General features: G+C 38.9%; 1 protein-coding gene across 2 annotated transcripts; it reads right to left on the reverse strand.

Moving 5' to 3' along the window:
- Positions 1 to 395: 395 nt before the first annotated feature.
- LOC139449531 (transmembrane protein 144-like) lies at positions 396 to 25,867 on the reverse strand. 2 transcript variants are annotated; one of them, XM_071230965.1, is made up of 11 exons: positions 25,764 to 25,867; positions 22,556 to 22,743; positions 21,838 to 21,957; positions 20,002 to 20,101; positions 18,632 to 18,712; positions 16,675 to 16,771; positions 12,898 to 12,984; positions 12,017 to 12,117; positions 10,677 to 10,774; positions 8,389 to 8,660; positions 396 to 6,838 (listed from the first exon to the last, which is right to left on the reverse strand). In XM_071230965.1, the coding sequence occupies exons 2-11, from the start codon at positions 22,716 to 22,718 to the stop codon at positions 6,755 to 6,757; spliced, it is 1,203 nt and encodes a 400-aa protein (XP_071087066.1). In that variant the 5' UTR covers positions 22,719 to 22,743; positions 25,764 to 25,867; the 3' UTR covers positions 396 to 6,754. The 2 variants fall into 2 exon arrangements, with proteins under 2 accessions (XP_071087066.1, XP_071087067.1); XM_071230966.1 differs by lacking the exon at positions 12,898 to 12,984.
- Positions 25,868 to 25,927: the final 60 nt, after the last annotated feature.

Here is a 25,927-nt window from a genome sequence, read left to right on the forward strand (position 1 = left end):
TGTATTGGTGAGACGTATGTTATCTTCAATCCAAAAAAAGATGTACTGACAAGCGGACAAACACAATGATATAATGTTTGCTTCATGAACGATATTTCTGAAAAGATTCCAAAATGCCATACAATTTGAAACTATAACACCTAAAATAGGCGTTTCACAAAGGAATCTATTCATATCCCGTCCGTCGAATGTGAAACCCAAGAAAGCATATTACGTCCTCAAATCATATCATGATGTCATAGTATTCCATTGGGATGTCATTTATCACTTCCAAATGACATTTCCGAGCATGGACTTCCCCATAATACCCAGTAAAAAATGATAACACTGTTTATCTTCTGATTGTGTCTGAACATGATAAGTCAAGTCACTGTACATAAAACAAAACAAACTCACACCGTGTTACAAAGATTTATCAAGATTTATCATAAGGTGAAAACGGTTACACACAACACAAGCTATTTTTCTCTTGACACAACGATGGATCCTATAATAACATTAACATGACATACCAGGCACACCTAAAATCTGCATTGTACAATAAACACTTCTGTGCTTTCTCAAAATAACAATAATAAGTATCTTACTATTCTGAGAAATTAATTTATGTCTTTTGCTTTCATAAATACTGAATACATGTAAATACATATTGTACAATGTAACTTCTTATAATCGTAAAAACATGACAAAAATATTGCAGACATTTACAGATAAAGTACAATGTCTGATTATCACAAATATTGGTGTTGCCATTCATAAAAAACAACCAAATAACTTGTTTCTCAAAAGTCAGCTATATATCTGTAACAAGAACAGAAATACAAACATGTCATTTGAAACTTGTGGCTGCCATTACTGCAGGACAAATCCTGGGATTTATCGAGGAATCTAAAAAGTGCGCTTGGCAGGCAAAGTTCCCATTTTCTCAAAATAGGAGGTATTTTAACATTGCATTAAATGCAACAGTGTAAAACTAAGCTTTAAAAATCCTTTTCCTTCACCCTTACTGGTCCTGTTATCAGTGAAATAGAAGCCATAACATTGGTCATCAATGGTTAGAACTGTAACTACATGAATTGGGAAAATTGTAATTTGGGAATTTGTACTGCGTCTGATCAGGTCTAAATACCCTGAAATGAAAAACATTGTCAAAATTTGCATCCTGATTGAAAATTGGTAAAATACATCATCCAGATAAACACGCAGATTGAGCAAATAGCCATCAAATGCCCCAACATCCAGAAAACAGTTTCAAGTTCACAAAGGCAAGATGCAGTAAACAACACACCACATCAACATTGTTGAAAGTCTCTATATACCAAATGCAAACCATCTTGTATATAATGCATAGAACAAATAGCAATGGTAACATTTGTAACTTTATATTTGGGGATTTCGTATGACACAAAGTGACAACTTGTTACCCTTAACAAGCCTGGATACAGCTTTGGGTAACACGGGTTCACTTAAAATATACTGACACACTTTGAAAACGCATCTTCGATTAACAGTGTGATATATATCAACATGACACTTGCATGACAACGAGCAATCATATGTGAACAAGCTTAGGCTTCAAGAAGTAAGTGAACTGGTTCTCAGCCAATGACCACAAAACATAGTGTGGGACATGACCATAACACGCGATGCACAGTAAAACAGTGCGCATGTAAAGGGAAGTAACTGCGTGCTGTATTGGAAATTGTTTTTAAGTATTAGGACTTTTTTATTTTTTTGAAAATGGAAATAAAAACGAAACACGCAGTGGACTTTATGATGATGGGGGCTTGAGAACGGCGTGTCAGCTGAGGGAGGGAAGCCCGAAGTGATGCGGGTCTCACACGTTTAACACTTTGGTGAAACCCAAGAGCACAGGTATGGTGCTGACAAACCTAGAAACATAATCAGGGTGGATCTAGGATTCGAACCCATGACCACAGGTATGGTGGTGACCAACCTAGAAACACAATCTGGATGGATCTAGGATTCGAACCCAAGAGCACAGGTATGGTGGTGTCCAGCCTAGGAACATACACAAGGCGAACCTGCAGGCAATAAATAGTAACCTTATTAAATGGCATCCATATGCAAGGTATTCCGTGAGTGCAAGGTCATCAAATTTAAAAATAATGCTCAGTACAATATTCCCTGAATCAAAGAGATACTCATACTACAGCGCCCTCTGGAATATTGCTATGTGCGGCATTAAACAACAAATAACAAACAAACCACAGTGCCCTCACATCATCATGATAATCCAAGTAAATACAAGTTATATATACTCACCGCCAAATTGTTTGTTTGTTGTTTAACGCCGCTCTAAGCAATATTCCAGCTATATGACGGCGGTCTGAAAATAATCAAGCCTGGAACAGACAATCCAGTGATTGACATCATGAGCATCGATCCATGCATTTGGGATGTGTTAACATGCATCAACTAAGTCAGCGACCCTGACCACCTGATTCCGTTAGTCGCCTCTTACGACAAGCAAAGTCACCTTTTATGTCACCGCTAAAAGAAACGCGAACCATAGAAACACACAGAGATGTATGTTAAGAAGAGATGTTTCCAATTTTACACTGTGTACCGCTTAATGACAAAACTAACAAACAGTCAAATGTTACCACAGAATGTCTTTATTCTAATCACGATATGCTGTACGTGATTTCCAAACTTTACACGCTAATCCTGCACGAGACAAAAGGTGCATCTAGAGTCTAGATCTATGACGTCACATGTAATGCGTTCATGAGAATTGGTTCACACAATATTCCATTATGTTCATTTGGGCATCAAGGGATTCAATATCTCTTGGATATGAGAAAGTCTTCATGTATTTACTAACATGTATGGTACTCGCGTTTCTTTGGCGGTGAGCATATATTTATATATATGATGTCACTTATAGTATGCAATACAAGTTACTGGGTCTGTTACCGAGAAATATCTTTTCCCTACCAACGATTTACAGGAAGATATATTATTTTGTATACAGTTTCAACAAAAAAGGGGGTAAAAAAAATCATATCACCCACTATCTGGGGCATGTCACAATGGTAAAATGATGTTACTGTTACATACAAATATATCAAATATCCATCTACCAGTTTCGAAATGGAAATGAGTGAGTTTGTATTAAGTAATAATTGAGTCAGTGAGTATGTTTTTACGCCACTTTTGGCAATATTCCAACAATATTATGCGGGGTACACACCCATGTGAGGAATTGAACCTGGGTCTTTGGTGTGAAGAGCAAATGCATTAACCACTAGGCTACCCAAGCACCCCTATTTAATAATATAACTCTAAGTATGTACTCCATTATATTCTTGCCACAAATCAAGAAGAATTTGAGATTGCAGTTACTTTGGCTTTTTGTCCTACCTGTTGTTGTTGGTTTGTTGTTTAACGCCGCACTCAGCAATATTACAGCTATATGACGGCGGTCTGTAAGTAATCGAGTCTGGACCAGACAATCCAGTGATTGATATCATAAGCTTCGATCCACGCACCTGGGATTGATGACATGCATCAACCAAGTCAGCGAACCTGACCACCCGATCCCATTAGTCGCCTCTTACGACAAGCATAGTCACCTTTTACAGCAAGCATGCGTTGCTGAAGACCTTTTCTACCCCGGAATCTTCACGGGTCTTTCCCACCTGTACACTACATTATGTTTGTAGGTAGGGACTAGAAGTCATTATTCCACACCTGACCTCCCAATCTGAATTTCCGAATTCCTGAGCATTGCGTCCATATTTACTGTTTAGTATAACTTGGTCTGTACACAGACCATTGCATCACTCTGTACAATGTTATGAATATCAAAGCCAAATATTTACATGAACAATTTAACATGACCATTTTGGGTGAAAAATATGATTACATTATATAATTCAAAATGTAAAATTGCCCTTTATATATTGCAACCCACAACAACTATACCGCGGTGCAGTCAGGTAACTTTAAAAACAGTTAACTTTACAACAGTTAACTCTATAGTTAACTTTACAACAGTTAACTCTACAAACAGTTAACTTTACAACAGTTAACTCTACAGTTAACTTTACAACAGCTACATCCAAAAACAATAGGATATTTTCTAAAATCTACAGTACATCATCATTTGATCATTGTCTAAAACATCTATAGTAAAATAAAGCTATGTGTCTATTTCTTATCCTATTTAAACATATATACCTGCAATATAATTTTAAACTGTATTAATATGGTTGTAAACTTTAAGTAGAGTTGAACATGATGGCACATAGTCTGCCTACCCAAGGCTTCTCTTGTTGTTTAGATAACGAGACATGAGCCACAAAAGAGAAAATTAACACCTTTATCGGGGTTGGTTTGAAGTATATTTACTGAACAAATCTTTAAAAGAACAATGCAAACAAAAAGATGTTAAAAAACATATTTTCAATAAAACACACTACTTTAAGATTTATTAACCTGTTTATTTTTTCCTTTGGCACATGGATAAAATAATGTAATGTCAGACCAAATCGATATTACCTTATCTGCACATACTGAAAGATGGTTACATTTCAAATCCTGAAAAATTTATCTTAAGGTGCTACTTGATCGTGTTGATTAAAAACATGTTTACTGTGTAACCATGGTAACAGAGGATGAACAGAAAGGGATTTTATCTGATGATCCTGAATAATCTAGAATATATCAAATATCAATCCATATTAAAAAAAAATTAAAAACAATATTAAAGTCACCTAACTTTCTCTTTAAAAAAACAATCCAACAAAATCACTAACAACTAAAAATGTTGAAACATGAAACATGAAACCAATAAAATGTCACATAACCTGAGCTAGTTCACCTGACCTGGGTGCTGATGTACTAAGCGATCTTAGCGCTAAGGCGATCGTAACTCCCATACTTTAACATAGGCTAATGATAGTCTTAGCGCTAAGATGATCGTAACCCATACTTTAACATAGGCTTATGATAGTCTTAGCCCTAAGATGATCGTAACTCCCATACTTTCACATAGGCTTATGATAGTCTTAGCGGTAAGATTGCTTTGTGCAAGTCATACCAATATGTCAACATGATCAACAATCAGTTGGCACATGGGTACATAACAGCAGTTTCTTATCATGCAAGGGACTTCCTTTATTGTTTATATTCTTGCGCAGGGAGACAGAACCCTGGCAGTGTTAAGAGTCTTCTCAACAAACAGTCATCATTTCATAGTCATAGATATGTTTGCATCATCAACATACAACATAAACATCATCATCTTTCAATGTAATGTACATGTTAGACGATTATCCAGGGTACTATATATTCTTCTATCCAGATAAATACCCTGGACCCTCCTTATCACCACCCCAGCTTTGTCTGGATAAGTGAGTGTGAGTATGGCTTTACGCCGCTTTTAGCAATATTCCAGCAATATCGCGGCTGGAGGGGGTGCGGGGGTAGGGAGAGAGACACCAGAAATGGGCTTCACATATTGTGCCCATGTGGGGGATCGAACCTGGATCTTTGGTGTGATGAGTGAATGCTTTAACCACCAGGCTATCCCACCGCTCCTTGCATTGTTTGGGAAGTGACATCACCACATCCATCTCAACTGTCAAAACTCACCACACAATTGCTCTCTCCCATGCGAGTCAATTAATTTCATGGCTATTGTTAGCATGTTTAACTAGATGCCATCTGAATTGGGCTCAAAACAAAGCTATGGTAATGAAAGGTCCCTCTCCATAATATATAGTTTAATTGCCCATAATTAAGGGTGTACATAACACACAAATGTGTATTATACACGAATAAATAAGTCTTGTGTACATTGATCAATCAGAAGAAGTCTTAATTAGGATTGTTCACTAGCCAATATATTGACAAATATCGCCGTGGGCGCTTATTAGAGTGGGGTGCTAATTACGTTGAATACGGTATATTTTTTCCAGAAAATAAAGCTGAAATAACAGTTACTAATGTACATGTTGTATGTGGCATGAATTTGATCGGAAATGTCAATAAAAACAATAATGTTCTCATGGTAACATACATAGCTTATGTAAGTATAGAAGTTACGGCCATATAGGAGGATTCTCCATATTGTGTGTAAAACAAGAGGCAAGAATATATTCAGGAATATATCTCCCTTCATCTCCTAGCAACCTTGCTAGTTGATACAACATCTTTATCATGGTAGATGACATGAAATATCAGTTACAAAATTTAGCACAAAGCATCAATCATTTATGATACAACATACCAATCATATATGATATGGCATATCAATCATAAAATATGTGACATGTCAATCATATGAGGTGATATAACAAATATCAAACATAAGAGGAAAAAAAATTGCTCCAATCTTCCAAAAAATGCCTCTTTTTTCTCCAATAATCATAATAATGACCATTAGACTTAACATCACTGAAAACAAATATTAGGAAAAAAGATGAAATGACCAAAGGGAGATAATCCTGGTTTCAGATCCCAGGTTTCGTAGGACAAAGTCACGTTTTTGTTTCCCTGTATATTTGGCACTATAAGTAGTTGTGATACACATACAATCACATTGTCCATAGTGGAAAAGACATAATGGCCTCAAACGGAATGTGATTTCATTGAACATCAACAAACTGAGCTTACAGTACTTATAATGCTGCATCACAAGGCTCTAGCATCACTTTATCATAATATTTCTGAAAGATGTCTGTGGCAATAGTTGACCAAAACAACGTTCAGTGTTAAATCCTCTTCATGATTTGGACATCCCAGCTAGAACAGCTCCGGTTACTGTGAAGGACATCGCCACCAATGAAATGAGGATGTTGCGGAGACCCTATAAGTAGAAGTTTCACAGTAAGTAACACATACAGCATGTACAGTTATAAGCATTGAGTTATGTACTAGGGCTGGGACGGGTAAATCGGGTACCCAGGGTCGGGTGGGTACTGAGTAGGACCCGGGTACCCACAGGACTACCCGGACCTGTGTTTAGTCACATGATATATTGTTTCATGACAAAAAAATCACTATAATTATAACTACATGGTTACACAACAATTTTAAATCTCTAATGTTCGCATTTCTTCATGACTTTGAACAAAGCTAAAACTTCAGTCAACTTCAGCGTATGCATGACCACATCATTTTCATACGTGTGTATCTAAAAACATTCTGCCAGGGCTACTGTCAAACTATTCCCAATCAGACATTTTGTACCTATCTCTTGACACCAACAGCCGGTACCCGGGTAGGGTCGGGTAATAGGGGTGTGGGTACTCGGGTAGTAAATTTGGACTCGTCCCAGCCCTATTATGTACTGTTAAGAATATACAAGACAAACATAAGATGCCTGGTTGGTAATATTTTGAAAGAAATGAATTTGTTCCCAAAAATAATTAAAAAAACAAATTTGCCTCAGGTTTTTACACAGAAAAATAGCCTGTGAACTGGACATGCTGGATCTACTGAAAAGAGATGTGTAGAAGATAAAAAATAATCCTTTGACTCCTTCCAGAGAAGGAAACAGTGACAGGAGACTCATTAGCATGTCTCCAAAACATAATCACAGCCCACCAACCCTCCAAGGTACTAAATAGTTGCTCCCAACAAATTAGGGGGCACGGGTGGCCCAGTCGTCTAAGGCGCCGTGATTCGCTGTGCAGAGTTGCATCCCTTTGGCACGCCAGAAACCTATGATTGTGGGTTCGAATCCCGGTTCGCCCCGATTATGTTTCTAGGTTTGTCAGCAACATACCCATGCTCGTGGGTTTCACCGAGGTGGTAAACGTCAGAGACCTGCAACACTTCAGGCTTTCCTCCCACATTAAGCTGACATGCCGCGATATAACTGGAATACTGTTAAAAGCGGCGTTAAACCAAACTAACTCACTCCCTACAAATTATAATTACGTGAATCTAGGAGCTAAACAATGTCGTCCTGACCAAAGGGAGACAACTGCTACTGAACGACCTCAAGGTTTTATCTGGGCTTCTTAACTAAGTGCCCTTTGAAGACAAATTGGGAAAAACATCATCTTTGAATTTTTTTTTTTTTCTTGATTTTATTATTTTCGTAAAATTTGGAGATATCATAACATTGTAATGAACATGTTCAATGCAATGCTGTAAAACCAGACATAAAATCCTCTTTGATCCTCTTTATTGGTCCTGTTACCATGGTTACCGGCGATGCCCGCAGACTTGTGGTCCATTGATCTAATGCCCTAAGAGAAGCAAGTTTACTGTGGTAAAACCTAGCACAGAAATGGGGCTAATTAATCAAGGATCACCATGGTCGCAGTTGATGTGAATCTTTGATTCTTGGAGACACCTGTACTTGAATCCCAACAGAGATGAAGTGTTCTAGATTAGCCTGTAACTCACCCTAATTTCTCTAAACACAATTATTCCAAGTGCCAGTGCTATTCCTCCAGGAATGGTTGAGATGATTGGGAAGGACACAGGCTCTGACAGCGCTGCATTAGCGATGAACCATCCTGCCGTGGCAATGCCCCACATGGCCCCCGACACCAAGCCAGGCAAGATAACTTTGGGGTAGACTAGTGGCTGGTTGCGCTTGTAGATGATGTACAGCACGAAGTAGACTGTACTGGTGAGGTAGATGCCACAGAAGTGGGCAAACACATAATCCAGGGCTGAAATGACCAACATATTTATCATTATACTACCCATACTTCTACGCCAGTCACTTATCTCAACTCGCCCAACAACAGCCAGGTCTTGAACGCACCCTTCACATGGAAAACGTCAAAACCAAAACATTAGCATGGGAAAATGTCACAGTTCTATTTTTTAAAGTAAATGTGGTAAAAAAGTTACAAATCTGAACATCATTTAAGAACTGGTCATTCATTATAGAGAGGGGGTGTCATAGGAAAATGTTTTCGGAGGACCATGAAAAAATAACACATTTCCATTTTTTTTTAATAAAAAAGTTACGACTTATGACCCATCATCATGTAAAAGAGCGGAAGGTCAGGGGTTCGAACCCCGGCCACGTCATACCAAAAAGACGTTAAAAGATGGTACTTGTTGTTACCCTGTCTGGCGCTCGGCGTTAAGGGGCTAAAACAAGGACTGGTCGGCTCGGAGTCAGTATACTGTGTCTGAGTGGGGTATTCATGTTAAACTGCGGCATGGTATCTCACTCACAGGGCTACCTCTATAAATCAGCATTAGTCCCGGCTAGTACGAGCAGCCACACAAACACACACACATACACGTATGTATGCACGTCGCTATATAAGTCCAATAATCTTGGACGCGATGTTAAACCCAATTATACCTCACCTCATCATGTAAAATTACAGATCAACAGAAATAGGACATACAGCCACAATGGCCACTGCATGTACAGCAGGGTTTTACCCTGACCTACAAATATGGGGGGGGGGGGGGGGGGGGGGGCAGGGGACAGTCAATTAAATTATGTAAAGGTCCTTGCAGGGACTTACAGGGTTCTGTAAAGTAAGGAAATGGTCTAGTGTACCATGGTGTACTGTACAATTAGATAATTACTTAAGAGCCTGCAAAGAATCAATAATCATGTGGACAGGGGTGGAGTGATGGATGAAATGACATGCCCTTAACTGCTGTTGATGTGGTGTAGGTACAATGAATATTATTGTGCGTCCTTCAGGACGTCCAATTTCAACATTTGTGCATCACGTAAAACCCTCTACACAGTGATTAATCCTTATCCAATAACCCACAATTAAATAATAAGACAAGCAAGAACCTAAACAATACAGACAATAGGCTCCCTGGACCCAATAGGAGCTCATTTTCACACACAAATCTTTCAAGATATCAACCTGTGATTGAACCAACAAACAACACTTCATCAGCAGTTTGTTTGTTTGTTGTTTAACACTGCACTCAGCAATATCACAGCTATATGACGACAGTCTGTAAATAATTCAGTCTGGGACAGACAATCCAGAGACTGACATCATGAGCATGGATCTATGCAGTTGGGATGCCCAAGTTGGCAAGCCTGACCACCAAATCCTGTTATAGTCTGGAAGGTAATTTAAGGTACCGACGTTTACTACAATATCTGAAAAACTATTGAACCTACTCCAGTCAAAGTTGGTATGAGATTAAACAGTCATACATAACTGGATATTACATTTAAAGACAATCGGTGCATGAATAAAAAATCTGTCTATTTAGCTATCACTATACTTCATCAACAACCAGACCTGTTCGTCACGGGTGGAAGGAGCATTCATTGAAACAGCCATCTGCATAATGCTACCCCTGCATCACAGGGACATATGACACAGTAGAACCAATCAACTCAACTCGAAAGGGTGCACAGGAATCACGTACGCACGAATACGGTGTTAGGGTTGGGTATCTCAACGAGTGTGATTCCCGTGCACCCTTTCGAGTTCCATCCGTGACGAACAGGTCTGGTTGTTGATGAAATATAGTGATAGCTAAATAGACAGATTTTTTATTCATAACTATTAAATAATCTCATAGCAAGTAGGTAGGTCTGATAACTTTTCAGATATTGTAGTAAACGTTGGTACCTTAAATTACCTTCCAGACTATAGTAGCCTCTTACGACAAGCACAGGTTGCTGCAGATCATTTGTAAAGCAGATATTCATGGGATCCCTCATCAGTGACACATCCACTTACAGTTCTGACTTGCCCTTTCATGGTGTTCCTGCACATAGATGGCTGGCATGAACTGCGCTCCGTACATCACGCCAGAGAAGACGGACAGCGACAACCCCCTGGGGAGATAAACACAGCAACGGTTGTCAGGCTGACCCCCCAAAAACACAAGTGTCAGTAACTATGGTAATATCTAACATGTCTAACAAAGAGCTTGGTCAGCAAAGTTCATTCCCTATTTGCTATTGTGCCACATAGATGACAAACACAAGTTTGTGGCAATTAGGAATAACTGGGATACTGGGGTCTAAAATCAGTAATTTTATAACAAAATAATTACCAGAATCAGTTGTTGATTCCTTTGTAAAAAAAAAAGCATCTTACACATTACATCACACATCACACACACTCTATCAAATCTGTTAACTTGACAAGTTAAACTTTGTGACAATTTCCGTGATAATTTACTTCACTACAAGCACTGCAACATGCTACAGACGAAAGTATTTTTATGTATGATATAGACGGCTTACCAATTAAATCAACATATTGTTTGTTGGTTTTAATAATAATATTAACAACAACAACAACAACAATAATAGTCAAATTCTATGGTGCTTTTCTTTGATGTATATCATGCTCAAAGCGCACAGAGAATTATTGCGTCGGTCAACAGCAAAATGCACTGAATTTTCATTCTCAGCTCCCTAGGGCGTATATACAACCCAAGTTCCCTGTAAGGCACAAGAAGGTTAACAGTCACATTACCATCTCATCCTACTGGGATTCCCATTCAATGCTGGGTGAACAGAGGCAAAGCTTGAACAAAGCCAGACCCTTAATGTGTGTGCTTCTGTGTGACCAAATGCCAACGACAGTCTCAGATGCCATGCTGCCAAACACGGTCACCCATTCAAGGACTCTCAGCGATGAATGGCGCTTAAATTCACCTGATTTGTGACCTGTGTGCTGGACACATGACCACATGCCAACACACTTTCTACCTCTGCTGCAACTACAGCAACCACATCATGACATCACCATGATCTTAGTAGTTGACTTAGGCCTTTTATTTTTGCCTAAAATTCAATGTAAGTGGTCAGAAAAAATATATAAATAAAGTTCAACTTTCAGATTAGTACTGATACTAATGAATGAAAACCTATCTAGGACCCATCTAGGACGAATGATCGTAAAACAATACTGAAAGGTAATTGATTGGGTTTTTTGCTGGAATAAAGTTTTCTATGTTCACCATTTTTGGTTCAAAAGATTATTTTTTTCGCCATTTCAGTGGGGGGGGGGGTTGTCGACCAGTCTCACTAGCCACTAAAAAATATATGGCCTATATGAATACTCACACAATCTTCTTTGTTACTGGGGACATTCTATCCAGTAATGTGTCGTCCTCCATCTTGGATTCTCCCCCATTATCGTTTGATTTGCTCATACTGCTGCTAGACTGCAAACACAGGAAAACAGATTTCAGGTGATAGCTCTACAATGTCTACTGTTTTTCCAGACCTTTCTAGATATATGCTCAAGAGTGTTCAAGCAACCACATTACATTGCAGTGACCGACAGATCTGGTGAACAGATATGTAAGACCAAGAACCACAAGCTTTTATCTTAATTTAATCAGGTTATATTTCCTTTTCGCTGATATGTAAAAGTAACCATGGTAACAGTATTAATTATACAATAACATAAACACTCATAGCTAATAGAATCAAAATGCAATATGTCTAGACCTCTTAGTGTGTTAGAGGTGAGGTGAGGTGAGGTGAAATGGGGTTTAACGTCGCGTCCAAGATTATTGCACTTATATAGCGACGTGCATGCACGTGTATATGTGTGTATGTGGCTGCTTGTACTAGTCCAGACTGATGCCGATTTATAGTGCTTGCACACAGAGATACCATGCCGCAGTTTAACATGAATACCCCACTCAGACACAGTATACTGACACCGAACCGACCAGTCCTTGTTTTAGCCCCTTAATGCCAAGCGCCAGACAGGGTAACAACAAGTACCATCTTTTAACGTCTTTTGGTATGACGCAGCTGGGGATCGAACCCCGGACCTTCCACTCTCCGGGCGGACGCTCTACCACAAGGCCACGTAGGCAGTCCATAGTGTGTCGTAGATGGTTAGGCTTTGAATTGAATGTTAGATTACTGGAGTAGAATTTGTGCACAGTTCCACACCAAACCTTCGCCATGCAAAAGAGACCATCCCTCACCCGTCGCTTGTTAAAGACAAGGATATCTTCTGAATTTGACCCATAGAGGGAGCCACTGTGTCGCCGAGTCTGGATATTCTGCTGGTTCTGAACATAATGAGCAAAACAACCAGTTGAACCAAAATGTACAACATCAACCAAAATTGTCAAAAATTTGAGATTTTCTTCAGTGATTTTGTACATGTTGTCGAACACACAAACAAGGACAGGCACAAAAGCTGGCCCAAAGGAGGACAGACAGAGACAAGGACAGAAAGCAAAGCACCCCCTTCGCCACTACAGTGTTCTCTTGTTATTGCGCCCTTCAATATAGTGCGCGGTAAAGCATGGCTCCCAAAATTTACTAACATTTTCAATAAACTCAAGTTTTCCAAAGACACGATGTTTTCCCCCATCTCAGAAAACATTATCAGCTGGTCACCGCGATCATGTAACACCGGACATACCAGTCAACAAATCCGAACTGAAGTACGCAATCTAATCCTATTATTATAATATCTTGTAATAAAAAAAATGTTCATTGTTTATCTGGCCTAATGTTTGCAATTTATTTTTTTAATTATGTTCAAAATTTCATTCAATAATTATAATAATATTTAACAATAATTTCTGCAAAATCGTATGCGAAGTGATCGGTAGATTGCACAACTCACCGTTATTAACAGCAACCATGGTCAGATTACTGCTATTGACTCCTTGAAATGAACTTTAGTTGCAAGTTGTATTTCCACAGTCAAGAAAATCAGTCCGAAAACATTACTTCCACACTGACCATAATTAAGACAACTTCCCAAGATCCAACATTTACTAAGTGTCCAAGTAAAAGTGCAGCAGTATCTGGCATAGATTGATGTAACTTTGTTCCACACTAACCTCAAGTTGACCATATGATTGGTTGGTTGGTTTGTTGTTTAACGCCGCACTCAGCAATATTCCAGCCATATGACAGTGGTCCGTAAATAATTGAGTCTGGACCAGACAATCCAGTGATTAATATCATGAGCATTGATCCACGCAATTGGGACCGATGACATGTATCAACCAAGTCAGCGAGCCTGACCACCCAATCCTGATAGTCGCCTTTTACGACAAGCATAGTCGCCTTTTACGGCAAGCGTGGGTTGCTGAAGACCTATTCAACCGTGGAATCTTCACGGGTCTTGACCATATGAACTACCGGTATGTGTGACTTCCAATTGCATGTGCCAAAAGTATCTTATGTCCATCATAGTACACTCCAGTTGTGAGTGAGTGAGTGAGTATAGTTTTACTCCACTTTTAGCAATATTCCAGCATTATCACAGCGGGGGACACCAGTATTGGGCTTCACACATTGTACCCATGTGGGGAATCAAACCCGGGTCTTCGCCATGCTGAGCAAACGCAATAACCATAGGCTACCCCACCACCCCGTACATTGTAGGATGTCCTCTGTTCTCAAAAAACTCCGTGCTGTAGTCAAGATAAGTATAATTAAACTACTTTTCACAAAGACATCAAAAGTGATGTTGACCAGTTACATAAATGAAATTGACATTTGATGTGGTAATATTTGTTAAGAAACTTTTGCATATTATAATATATAAAGTTCCATGTCTGTAGATGTAAGCATGCCTCAAAAAATGACAATAATAAATGATAAAATGTGTCAAAAAGGTTGATCTTAGAAGTGAGAAGAAGTAAAATACCACTTACCGTATTCGACGTAATAAGCGCCCCACTCTAATGAGCGCCCACGGCAATATTTGCTAACATATTGGCTAGTGAACAATCTTCCGATTGATCAATGTACACAAGACTTATTTATTCACATATAATACACACTTGTGTGCTATATGCACTCTTAATTATGGGCCATTAAATTCTGGAAAATTGTATCTGTTGTTTATAAACATTTCATATAAACCACGAAATTTATCCTTTAATTCTGTTTGTTTCACCAAAAAAATATTCTAATAAGTGCCCCTAATTTTTAATTTTGAGAGCGCCCTGAGCGCTTATTACGTCGAATACGGTACATAGCAATGTGCATGCATGTGTGGCTGCTTGTACTAGTCCAAACTACCATATTTCCTTGAGTATAGTGTGCACCCAAGTATTATGCACACACCCCTCTAGCGGATTCAGTGTTTTGGGAAAAAAAAAAAATTCGAAATTTGAAATTTGAGATAGAAAATCACTAGACATGTTGATTCACCGTTTAAATTGTATGTTTTGTTCTTCTGTGCATTGTCTTACATCCAGCAATTAAGAATACCTTGTGTATTTTCTAAGCCGGAAACAGCAATCAGCTGTACACACGTTTTCTTGGAATCTACCGGTGATTCGGTTAAAACTTGATAAAACTTTACAGGATTTTAATGCAAGGATCGGGGAAAATTGTATCTGAAACTATTTTTTTATCAGGAATAATATATTCCAGTATCTTGTTATTTTAGTTGCAGCTTTTACTTAAATATTTAAAATATTAATAACCCTAAGGGTAGCACTTCAGTGCAGCTGATCGCTATTGCCAGTTATTTTTTTTCACATGGAACATTTTGACCAGTCACCTTTGAGGCTCCCGTGCACGTGGTCGCGAGAACTACATGTTGACATAGAACCGTCAAACTACAACAAATATGACCTTTAATGAGTCAAAGTATGGCATTTATGTATCCATTGGATATATGTATCCATTCTCTGTCAACTAAAGTTTGTTTCAAGGCATCAATAGTGATAATCTGACCGTGGTTGCTGTTAATAATGGTGAGTTGTGAGATCTTCAATCATTTCACACACAATCTCGCCGATATTAATTAATACAATATCAGAGCTCCAGATAAGCTGCGTATCTGCGTAAAATACGCAGCAGACATGCAGAAATACGCAGTAAAATAAAATCCAAGCGTATGAAATACGCAACGAACATTTACAGATACGCTACAAAAATAAAATTTGTGCGTATCATCAAAATATTGTGAAGTAACCCTGCGTATTCGATTAGCAATTCAGCAACTTATTTTGAAATTATAAACGGGCATTCCGTCAACCTTGCCAAACTCCACAATGACAGTTACATCATGATCATTTGCCATCACACTTTCTTGTGGAAGTATCGTGGTAGTTTTGAGTCCTATAAAGCTCTCAAAACCACACGACACCAGTTTGCAGGGACTTGATGAATAGTGTTTTTAAATATTTAACTTAAATACGAACATGTGTAAAAACTAGTGAGTAACAGAAATTTGAATACCCAGATAGAATTACTGATACCCAATGATTTTAAAATGCATGGGTAAAATACCCACAACACCAAGAGCTTATCTGGAGCTCTGCAATATTAAAAGGAATTTTGAATAAAATGAATGCAATAAGTTACAAACATAAGTTCAGATAAACACTTTTTATAACCAGAAAGTGTAATTACACGATTAATTGGCGTACTTCAGTATGGATTTGTTGACATGGTATTTCCGGTGTTACATGCTCAAGGTAATGTCTTTGCGTTGGGGGTAAAACACATCAAAACTTATTATGGCGTGTATAATGCGCACCCCCTCCTACATGTTCCAACTTCCACACAGGTGTGTTTTTTGGAAAAAAATGGGCACTATACTCAAGAAAATATGGTTATGCCAGTTTTATAGTGCTAGGCCACTGAGACACCATGCCACACGGCCTTCATAAATGTTTGTGACAAAGATTCCAGGAGTGAAACAAGAAAGGCGAGCTGCAGTACCTCAGCTGACTCCTACTGTGACCATGGTAACAGTGTAACACAAACACAGTACTAACCTCGTTGAGCAACGGCTCTGTGTCCTCAGATACCGATACCGTCATCTCCAGGCGTGTTGGCGAGATTTCCGGCTTGACCAGTGAATATATCACAGAGCTGAAACACCACTAGAGTGGTCAGTGTTTTGTTACAGACACAAATTGTAAACATCAAATTAACAAGCATGAAATACTCCAGCCCCCACCAATATGGCATGTCGGGTTGTGTGCAATGTTAATGGCCTAATTGCAGCACTAAAAAAAGTTATTACTGGTGTTGTTTTTCCATCTGCAATTTATGATAGAATATGTAACTGAATTTGTAATGAGTAAGGATGAGACAACTTCTTTATTACAACTAGGAGCGATGGTTTCGGTGAAGGTTCTGACACCGTTATCAAGCAAGTGAAGTACAGAGTATGGTTGACAAGAATATATAGTGTTTATACAGTTGAGTAGGTTTAAGATTAGTTACACTGTTGAATTTGTAATGAGTTGTGTTTCTGCATGAAGTTAGTCAGTGAATGCAACAACTGTGTCCATGACACTTTTGGAGGAACAGACACTCAAGCAATGCAGAACTTACCAACAAGAAAGGAAATGTATTCAATACTGTGAGATGACATTATGTGCCAAGTTTGGTGAAGAAATATAAGTATGGTTTTCAAGATCTGCTCCGGAAACGAGGACTACCGCCATTTTCAGTCTAAATCCAAGTTGCTGCCATGGAAACTCGAAAAATATTTTTTGGAAAAATCCCAAACTATCAAAAGGCACCAGTTCACCACTAGACCTATCTATTTGCCAAGTTTGTTGAAGAAATATGGTACGGTTTTCAAGATCTGCTGTTCTGGAATGAGGACTACCGCCATTTTCAGTCTAAATCAAAGTCGCTGCCATGGAAACTCAAAAAAAATATTTTTTTTAAATCCTAAACTATCAAAAGGCACCCGTTCAACACTAGAACTATCTATGTGCCAAGTTTGGTGAAGAAATATGGTATGGTTTTCAAGATCTACTCCGGAAACGAAATGTGACGGACGGACGGACAGACGGCACCCATTCCTATATCCCCCTTCGACTCCGTGGCGGGGGATAAAAAGGTTCAACTAAATGAATTAGTTTCTCATGTGAAGTGAGGTGTGGGGAAATAGGGTTTTATGTCGCATTCAACATTGTTGCATTTCGGAAGTTATATGCATGTGTGTACCGACTCCAAGCCGACAAGTGCTTGTTTTTCCCCCTTGATGCCAAGCACCATTCAGGGTAACAACAAGGACCGTATTCCACGTAATAAGCGGCCCGCTCTAATAAGCGCCCACGGCGATATTTGCTAATATATTGGCTAGAGAACAATCCCAATCAGCACGCTTTCCGATTGATCAATGTACACATGACTTATTTATTTGGGTATAATACGCACTCGTGTCTTATATTACCCTTAATTATAGGCAATTAAATTCTTGAAAAATATATCTGTTGTATGTAAACACTTCAGGCTGTTAGCATAAACCAGGAAATTTACGATCTTTCAACTGAATATAATATTCTAATTTTAGTAATAAGCGCTCCCTATTTCTAATTTTGAGAGTGCCGGGGGCGCTTATTACGTTGAATATGGTACAATCTTTTAACGTCGTTTGGTATGACGCTGTCGGTGATCGAACCTCCAACCTTCCACTCTCCAATCAGGCGCTCTGTCAACTTGACGACGGAGACGGTCAGAGTCTCTTGTAAAGATAGTGCTTCTTCAGTTATCAGCAACCACACATAATTTTGTCAATAATCAAGAATAATGTGAGGTGAATAAGTACAGTTATATATATTCCATTTACATACATATGCATTTCAAACTATTTTTCATTTTATTTTCTGATAACGGCTTTTGGCCACAAAATAAACAAAATGCCATCTGAGCTAAACCTACACTGGTGGAAGTACAGTAGCAGAGACCAGCTTGAGAAAAATGATAACCTACCTGAAGACAGCTATGGAAACACCAGCATAGTTCATCCCGATATCGTTAGGGATCGACGCTTTCAACCCAAAAAGGCCAAACCTGTAACAGAAGTGTGCATGTGAGTGGTTTTACGTTGCTTTTAGCAATATAGCAATGTCCTGGCAAGGGGAAGCAGAAAAGGGCTTCACACATTGTACCCATGATGAGAACCAAACCCAGGTCTTTGGTGTGACAAGTGAATGCTTTAACCACTAGACTACCTCCTAACAAAACATCATTAATATTACCTTAAAATTCAAGGAACAGCCCAGGACACTACCTTACTCATCAGCAGCAGGTGTAGATATAATTATAAGGATAGGTGGATTTACACTTACATATGCAGACATAGACATGATAGAACAGACAATTGAAAATATGAACAGATGAATAGACACACATGAACAGAGGAGAGAACACAGATGAACAGAAGAGAGAACACACACGAACAGCGGAGAGAACACACATGACAGAGGAGAGAACACAGATGAATGGACAGATGGGTGGATACACATGAACAGAGGAAAGAACACATATGAACAGAGAGAACACACATGAACAGAGAGAACACACATGAACAGGACAGAACACACATGAACAGAAGAGAGAACACACATGAACAGAGGAAAGAACACACATGAACAGAAGAGAGAACGCAGATGAACAGAGGAGAGAACCCACATGAACAGAACAGAGAACACATGAACACAGGAGAGAACACACATGAACAGAACAGAGAACACACATGAACAGAACAGAGAACACACATGAACAGAACAGAGAACACATGAACAGAGGAGAGAACACACATGAACAGAACAGAGAACACACATGAACAGAACAGAGAACACACATGAACAGAAGAGAAAAACACAAGAACAGAGGAGAGAACACACATGAACAGAACAGAGAACACACATGAACAGAAGAGAAAAACACAAGAACAGAGGAGAGAACACACATGAACAGAACAGAGAACACACATGAACAGAAGAGAAAACACACAAGAACAGAGGAGAAAACACACATGAACAGGAGAGAACACACATGAACTGAACAGAGAACACACATGAACAGAACAGAGAACACACATGAACAGAAGAGAAAACACACAAGAACAGAAAAGAAAACAAACAAGAACAGAGGAGAGAACACACATGAACAGGAGAGAACACACATGAACAGAACAGAGAACACACATGAACAGAAGAGAAAACACACAAGAACAGAGGAGAAAACACACAAGAACAGAGGAGAGAACACACATGAACAGAAGAGAGAGCACACATGCACTGATGACCAACTACACACATGGACAACCGATATGAAGAGATGAAGAAACAACCCACCTGCCAGTTGCCCAGCCAACCAGGAGGTTAATGGAGCCCCAGACACACAGCCCCAGTCCAAGACCTATCGTCTTGATGATGGGTACCACACATATATTGCCTGGTGACAAAAACAAAACATTTCTGATGATAACAAAGGCATTTAATGAACTTATAAAAATGTAAAGGATCAAAATACAAAATTTCAATATGGCTGCTATGGTGGCCATGTTTAAATGTTAATCAGAATTCAGGAAGCATTTTAGCAGCATACAAAGGTACAGCATTGTCAGCCTTGTGGTCATAAATGAGATTTTGTAAATGTAAAAGCTCATGACAGACTAGCAATGATAATGAATCAGCTCACACAAATATTTCAGACAAGGTGAGCTGATAAAACCATTAGGGAAAACTAGTTAACCTCATTCTCCCCAATATGTCCGTGGGAACAATTATCAACATATCTGCAGGAAATGTTATACATGCTAAACAATGATCATGACTTTATTTCAGGAAAACAACCTCATATGAATAGTTATCATTGATTCTACAATAATAAATTACAACAATCAGATTGCATGAACAAATTGGATAATAATCATTTCTGAATTTACTTTCACTTTGGGTAAGTGCACTGGGCAATTAACATTATTATAGACCTCCAGTGACTTCATGTTATCATTCTTCAATAAGGTTAAATCTCACATACAGGAATGTTACAACATCTCTGGACTTTTATACATACACATTCCGGTGATATTGTAACATGTGAGTGTCCCCTGCTAGACAATGCTGGAGATATATTTTTCATATGAACACAATCTACATAAGGAAATGTCACAATGGCATAAAATCAAATGACAAATGTCTTCTTTATATTTCAGTGACCACCTTCATTTCTGTGCGCTTATGAGTGATCAACTAGGCTACAAAGTCACTGATAAACCACACTGCCTTTTAAGAATCCAATTTACAAGTACATAGACGCCTGCAAGAGATAGTTTACACCCATGTCCTAAGGCTCGGGGAAAGTAAAGTATGTTTGAAACAAAATTGTTGATAACCATGATAACTGCTAGGGCTGGGATGCTACGCCAACTGTGCGATCTGATATGTATCACGATACATTGTACACGATCTGATACATATCACAATACTTGCATGTGCTCTTATCTCTGTTGCATAGGCCATCTTTTTCAGACAGGATGGCCAAATACCTTTCCCACTGATGATTTACATATGGCAATGTCAAGTTTAGCATAATGGCATAATATATTATGCTTTCACTAATAATTTTCATTAATAATTAATGTTTGGGGTAACAGTTATTAAAGAAAACATTTAAGGTATGTATCAATATTTTTTACTTAGTATGCCACTGTGATTGATACTTTTATCGAGAAGTAAAAATTGGGATCCATTGATACATCGCCCCACCACTGTTTAAGACGTTGAATGAGGGTTTAATATATCACAAAAACCTTCAGACATCTCTTTTCCTATACATAAAGTGAGGCTCAAACTGTAGAAAGGTTTGAGTTTGCTTTAGTGTTCATATAATATTCTAGATTACAACCGTCTCCATTGGCATGATCGTGAGTGCAGGTTAGAATACGTCCCCAGAAAATTATAATGGACTGGGTGCTTTGGGTCAGTGACTTGGCTGATTGCATGTCATCATACCCCAATGGCCTGGATTGTTGCTCATAATACCAAACAGATTAGGTCATTCTAACGCTTATGAAATCACCTTTTGCAGTTATTTGACATCCCTCGTCCAAAAGCAAAAACATATAGCAAGTGAACTTGACATTAAAATATTAGAGCGAAGATGCTCCATGGACTGTGAGTGCCTACCTGTAGCCCAGATAGCTCCTCCAACCATCACAAGTGAGTAGAATTGCGACGTGCGGACAATCTGAATGACCAGCCCCACGATGAAGATGGCATTACACAACACCCACTGGAAAAACATGCCTGAAACATGGTACAAAGAGTGAGTGAGTATGGTTTTACGCCGCTTTTAGCAAAATTCCAGCAATATCACGACGGAGGACACCAGAAATGGGCTTCACACATTGTTCCCACGTCAAGAATTGAACCCGGGCCTTCAACGTAACGAGCGAACGCTTTAACCACAAGGCTACCAGACCGCCCCTGGTACAATGAAGGTGAAGTAGTAATACATTAGTTCTAGGTAATAAATACATACAATTTGATAACGGTGTAAGAATCTACATCAAAACGTAGCTATATGCAACAAACCAGAAGTTGTTATCCATAAAGTTTCTCTTACTTATTTGCCATTTCTAGAAAGCCAGTCAAACAGTTTAATATGTTCTAAGTTCAAAACATGAAAAAAATAGAGCCACACAGATATTTATCAACTTAAACTGGTTTCCTCTGTCAATCTAAGCTGCACAGAAAGTAGCCTATAAAACTTGTCAATGCATGAAAACATAGAAAAGACGAAGGTTCACGTAACAAATGTTTATTTCCATCTAGGTATGTCAATAATTTGTACAAACAATGATAAACATATAAACATGATCAGTTGGGATGTTTTCTTTCTTACCATCTCCTGTTTCAAACTTCTTGACTGGGATAAAGTTTGTGCCATAAAACGTTGCTGACACAGCACAACTGATGAATCCAAGGTATTGAGGAACGTCTGGAGTGGTGCCATTTGAATTGTTAGCAAACAGAAGGCCATGATTAAAATCAATTAAGGACGCCATCTTCAATGATCTTGTTCTGTATAAACTGCAAAAAGAAGAAAGCCACAAACTCCTATGAAACTTAAGTTGATGCAGGTAAAGAAGCTTGCAACACTCCATAACAACAACAACAACACATGATCTTGATAACAACAGTCAATAAATAACAGAAGGGACATGATCATGCATATGAAAATCGAAAGGCTATAAGATTCAAAAGTTCCATCCACTGCTTTAGTATCCCACTAACTAGACTCAAATATAGTCCCAAAAATTAGGAGTCAGGTTCAGTAACCATTATACTCAAGATAAGGAACAATAGAGTCTCTTCTTAACAGGCAAAAATGGGATGCAAGAGAGGAGAATGGGTCTAAAATACACACACAGTTTGAAGAGTAACACTAGTAACCATGGCAACAAGTATAACAATTGCAACCACATATGTGTCGCAGACATTCAGTTATGCTCTAATGTCACAACACCCATCATCCAAACCATTTGAATACTCCAGAGTGGGCTGAGAATGAGGTGAGATCGGGTTTAGCGTCATGTCCAAGATTATTGCACTTATATAGCGACGTGCATGTGTGCGTTGCTGCTTGTACTAGTCCGGACTGATACCGATTTATAGTGCTAGCACACTGAGATACCATGCCTCAGTTTTAACATGAATACCCCAGTCAGACACACTATACTGACTCCAAGCCGACCAGTCTTTGTTTTAGCCCCTTAGTGCTGTGCGCCAGACAGGGTAACAACAAGTACCATCTTTTAACGTCTTTAGGTATGACGTGGCTGGGGACCGAACCCCGGACCTTCCGCTCTCCGGGCGGACGCTCTACCTAATATTAGACCACGGAGGCGGTCGGGCTCAGAATGAAATTCAAGTGCACCCTGATCCTAAGTCTGGGGTAATAATATGTTTGGTTGTTGTTTAACACCACACTCAACAATATTCCAGCTATATGATGGCATTCTGTAAATAATCAAGTCTGGACCAGGCAATTCAGCGATTGACATCATGAGCACTGATCTAAGCAAATGGGATACAATGACATGCACCAACCAGGTCAGCGAGTCTGACAACACGATCCTGCAATTCTCTTCTTACGACAAGCATGGGTTGTTGAAGACAAATTCTAACCAGAATCTCCACGGGATCTGGGGTAATAATCAGTGATAATAGTGTGTGAGTTTGGTTTTACGCCACATTTAGCAATATTCCAGCAATATCATGGCATGGAACACCAGAAATAGGCTTCACAGATTGTACCCAATGTAGGAATCTAACCAGGGTCTTTGTTGTGACAAGCAAACGCCTTGCCCACTTGACTACCCGACCGCCCCTGGGGAAATAATAACATAGCGTCATGAGTATTTACTCGGTGTATGGAATCTGATGAATCATAAATGCATTATTAACATTATTACAGTTAAACTTGATGGTACTATCTTTGTTGTAACAGCTTCAAGGTAAACGTCTAATCATGCTTACATCAAGATCAAAAGGATGTCACCAACTGTGCCACGCTGCACTCCTAGTATGCGTGGACAGCTGATTAAGGTTTGTGTGATATAACCACTGTGCCCGGCAGGGATATATGATATAGGTAAATTCATAATGGAGATATCTGTTATCAATGCCATCTTCTGAAATATTTGTTATCTCCTGATGTATTAGTTAATGTCGGTCACTGGGTCAAGGTAATCACCACCATGCGACCACTGATACATCTTGCATTGTTCTTTGTCAAACAATGAATGCCTATCTCAAATGTGGGACACTGCTTCTACCGTGCATTTACCATGTTTTCAGTTAATTCTGAAAATTGAAAAGTCAAAACATCAATCTTAATGATTATTTCACTTACACTGTTACATGTATTTTATTACATTTTTCTATCATTTCCGATATATTAACTGAGCTTGGGTAGGGTGTGTTTATGATTGAAAAATTAGCTTAAGATTATAAAATACAAGTAGCATGATTAGTGTATCAGAGCATAAAAATAATAAAAACCTCCCAAACTGAACATGATATTGAACATGCAATGACAGTTTCGCCAGTGTCAAGGTTAAAATGATCGAGATTTCTTTCTGAATGCAACAACTTTTGCGAAAGGTTTTGCGTTGGTAGTTCCAAATGACAACTATAAAACTGCCACATGTAATCATAATTATATTTGGTATGCTTCCCAACCCCTCCCCATCTTTCCCACCCCTCGATCTCCATCTAGTTTTGTATGAGGAATAATAAACCCACTAAACCCCTACCCGGACACCCACTGTACGTCTCAAGAGTTGGGGGAAAAAAATGTCTGATTGGGAATTGTTTCACTGGAGCCCTGGCAAGGACTACTTAGAAACATGTTAAAAATGGTCTGGTCATTCATACACTGAAGTTGACTAAAGTTTTTTATCTTTACTTAGTTAAAGATAAAAGTTTTAAGATAACACTCAAAGATAAAAGTTAGAAGGAATGCATGCATAATCAGGAAGAAATGCGAACAATAGCAAGTTTTCTTTTTATCGTTATTAAACAATAGATCTATATCCTGTGACTAAGCACTGGTCCGGGTAGTCCTGTGGATCCTACTTAGGACCCACCCTAACCGAGTACCTGAGTTACCCGTCCAAGGGCTATGGGTTATACGACGAGGTATGGATACAGATTGTGCAGTTCCTTCCTCATCTCGATCTGTATGTGACTAAAGTGGTACGCGACGGTTGTTAGTCACGAACAGCTGCACTGCTCGCTGTTTAACACACGAGTATCCACGGGACCAAATTAGTATCAAGTAGCACCATGACTCAAGTCAGTGTCCATTTTCTTCAAGCATTCAGCACCTACGCCTATCTTATGTGACACCCGATGATTTGGTAATTGAAACAACATCCCAATATCGTGATTGAACTGGTTTCGTCTCCCAAGGAAACCACCCAACTACTCAGTGGCTCACAACTGTGTTGAACATGTATTGCTACACAATTCTACCGATAAAGATTTAATGTATGATTGAATGACATTAGAACCAGTGACGTGAGCATTATTTTCTATCAACATACCTTTTCTTTATTCCCGCGATCGTTTCATTACATCTTCAGGAAACAGAGTTGAGGTTCATCTCTCTACAAGTGAGTGTCAACACAAAGCTGTCATGTGATGAGTTGTTAGAGTGGCGCCCCTTCGTTGAACTCCGCACACTACCGCACTGTGTGGAGCTGCAAGT

The sequence above is a fragment of the Haliotis cracherodii genome, unplaced genomic scaffold (genome assembly GCF_022045235.1).
Source record: "Haliotis cracherodii isolate W230 unplaced genomic scaffold, xgHalCrac1.p SCAF_8, whole genome shotgun sequence".
Classification (NCBI taxonomy): Eukaryota; Metazoa; Mollusca; class Gastropoda; order Lepetellida; family Haliotidae; genus Haliotis; species Haliotis cracherodii.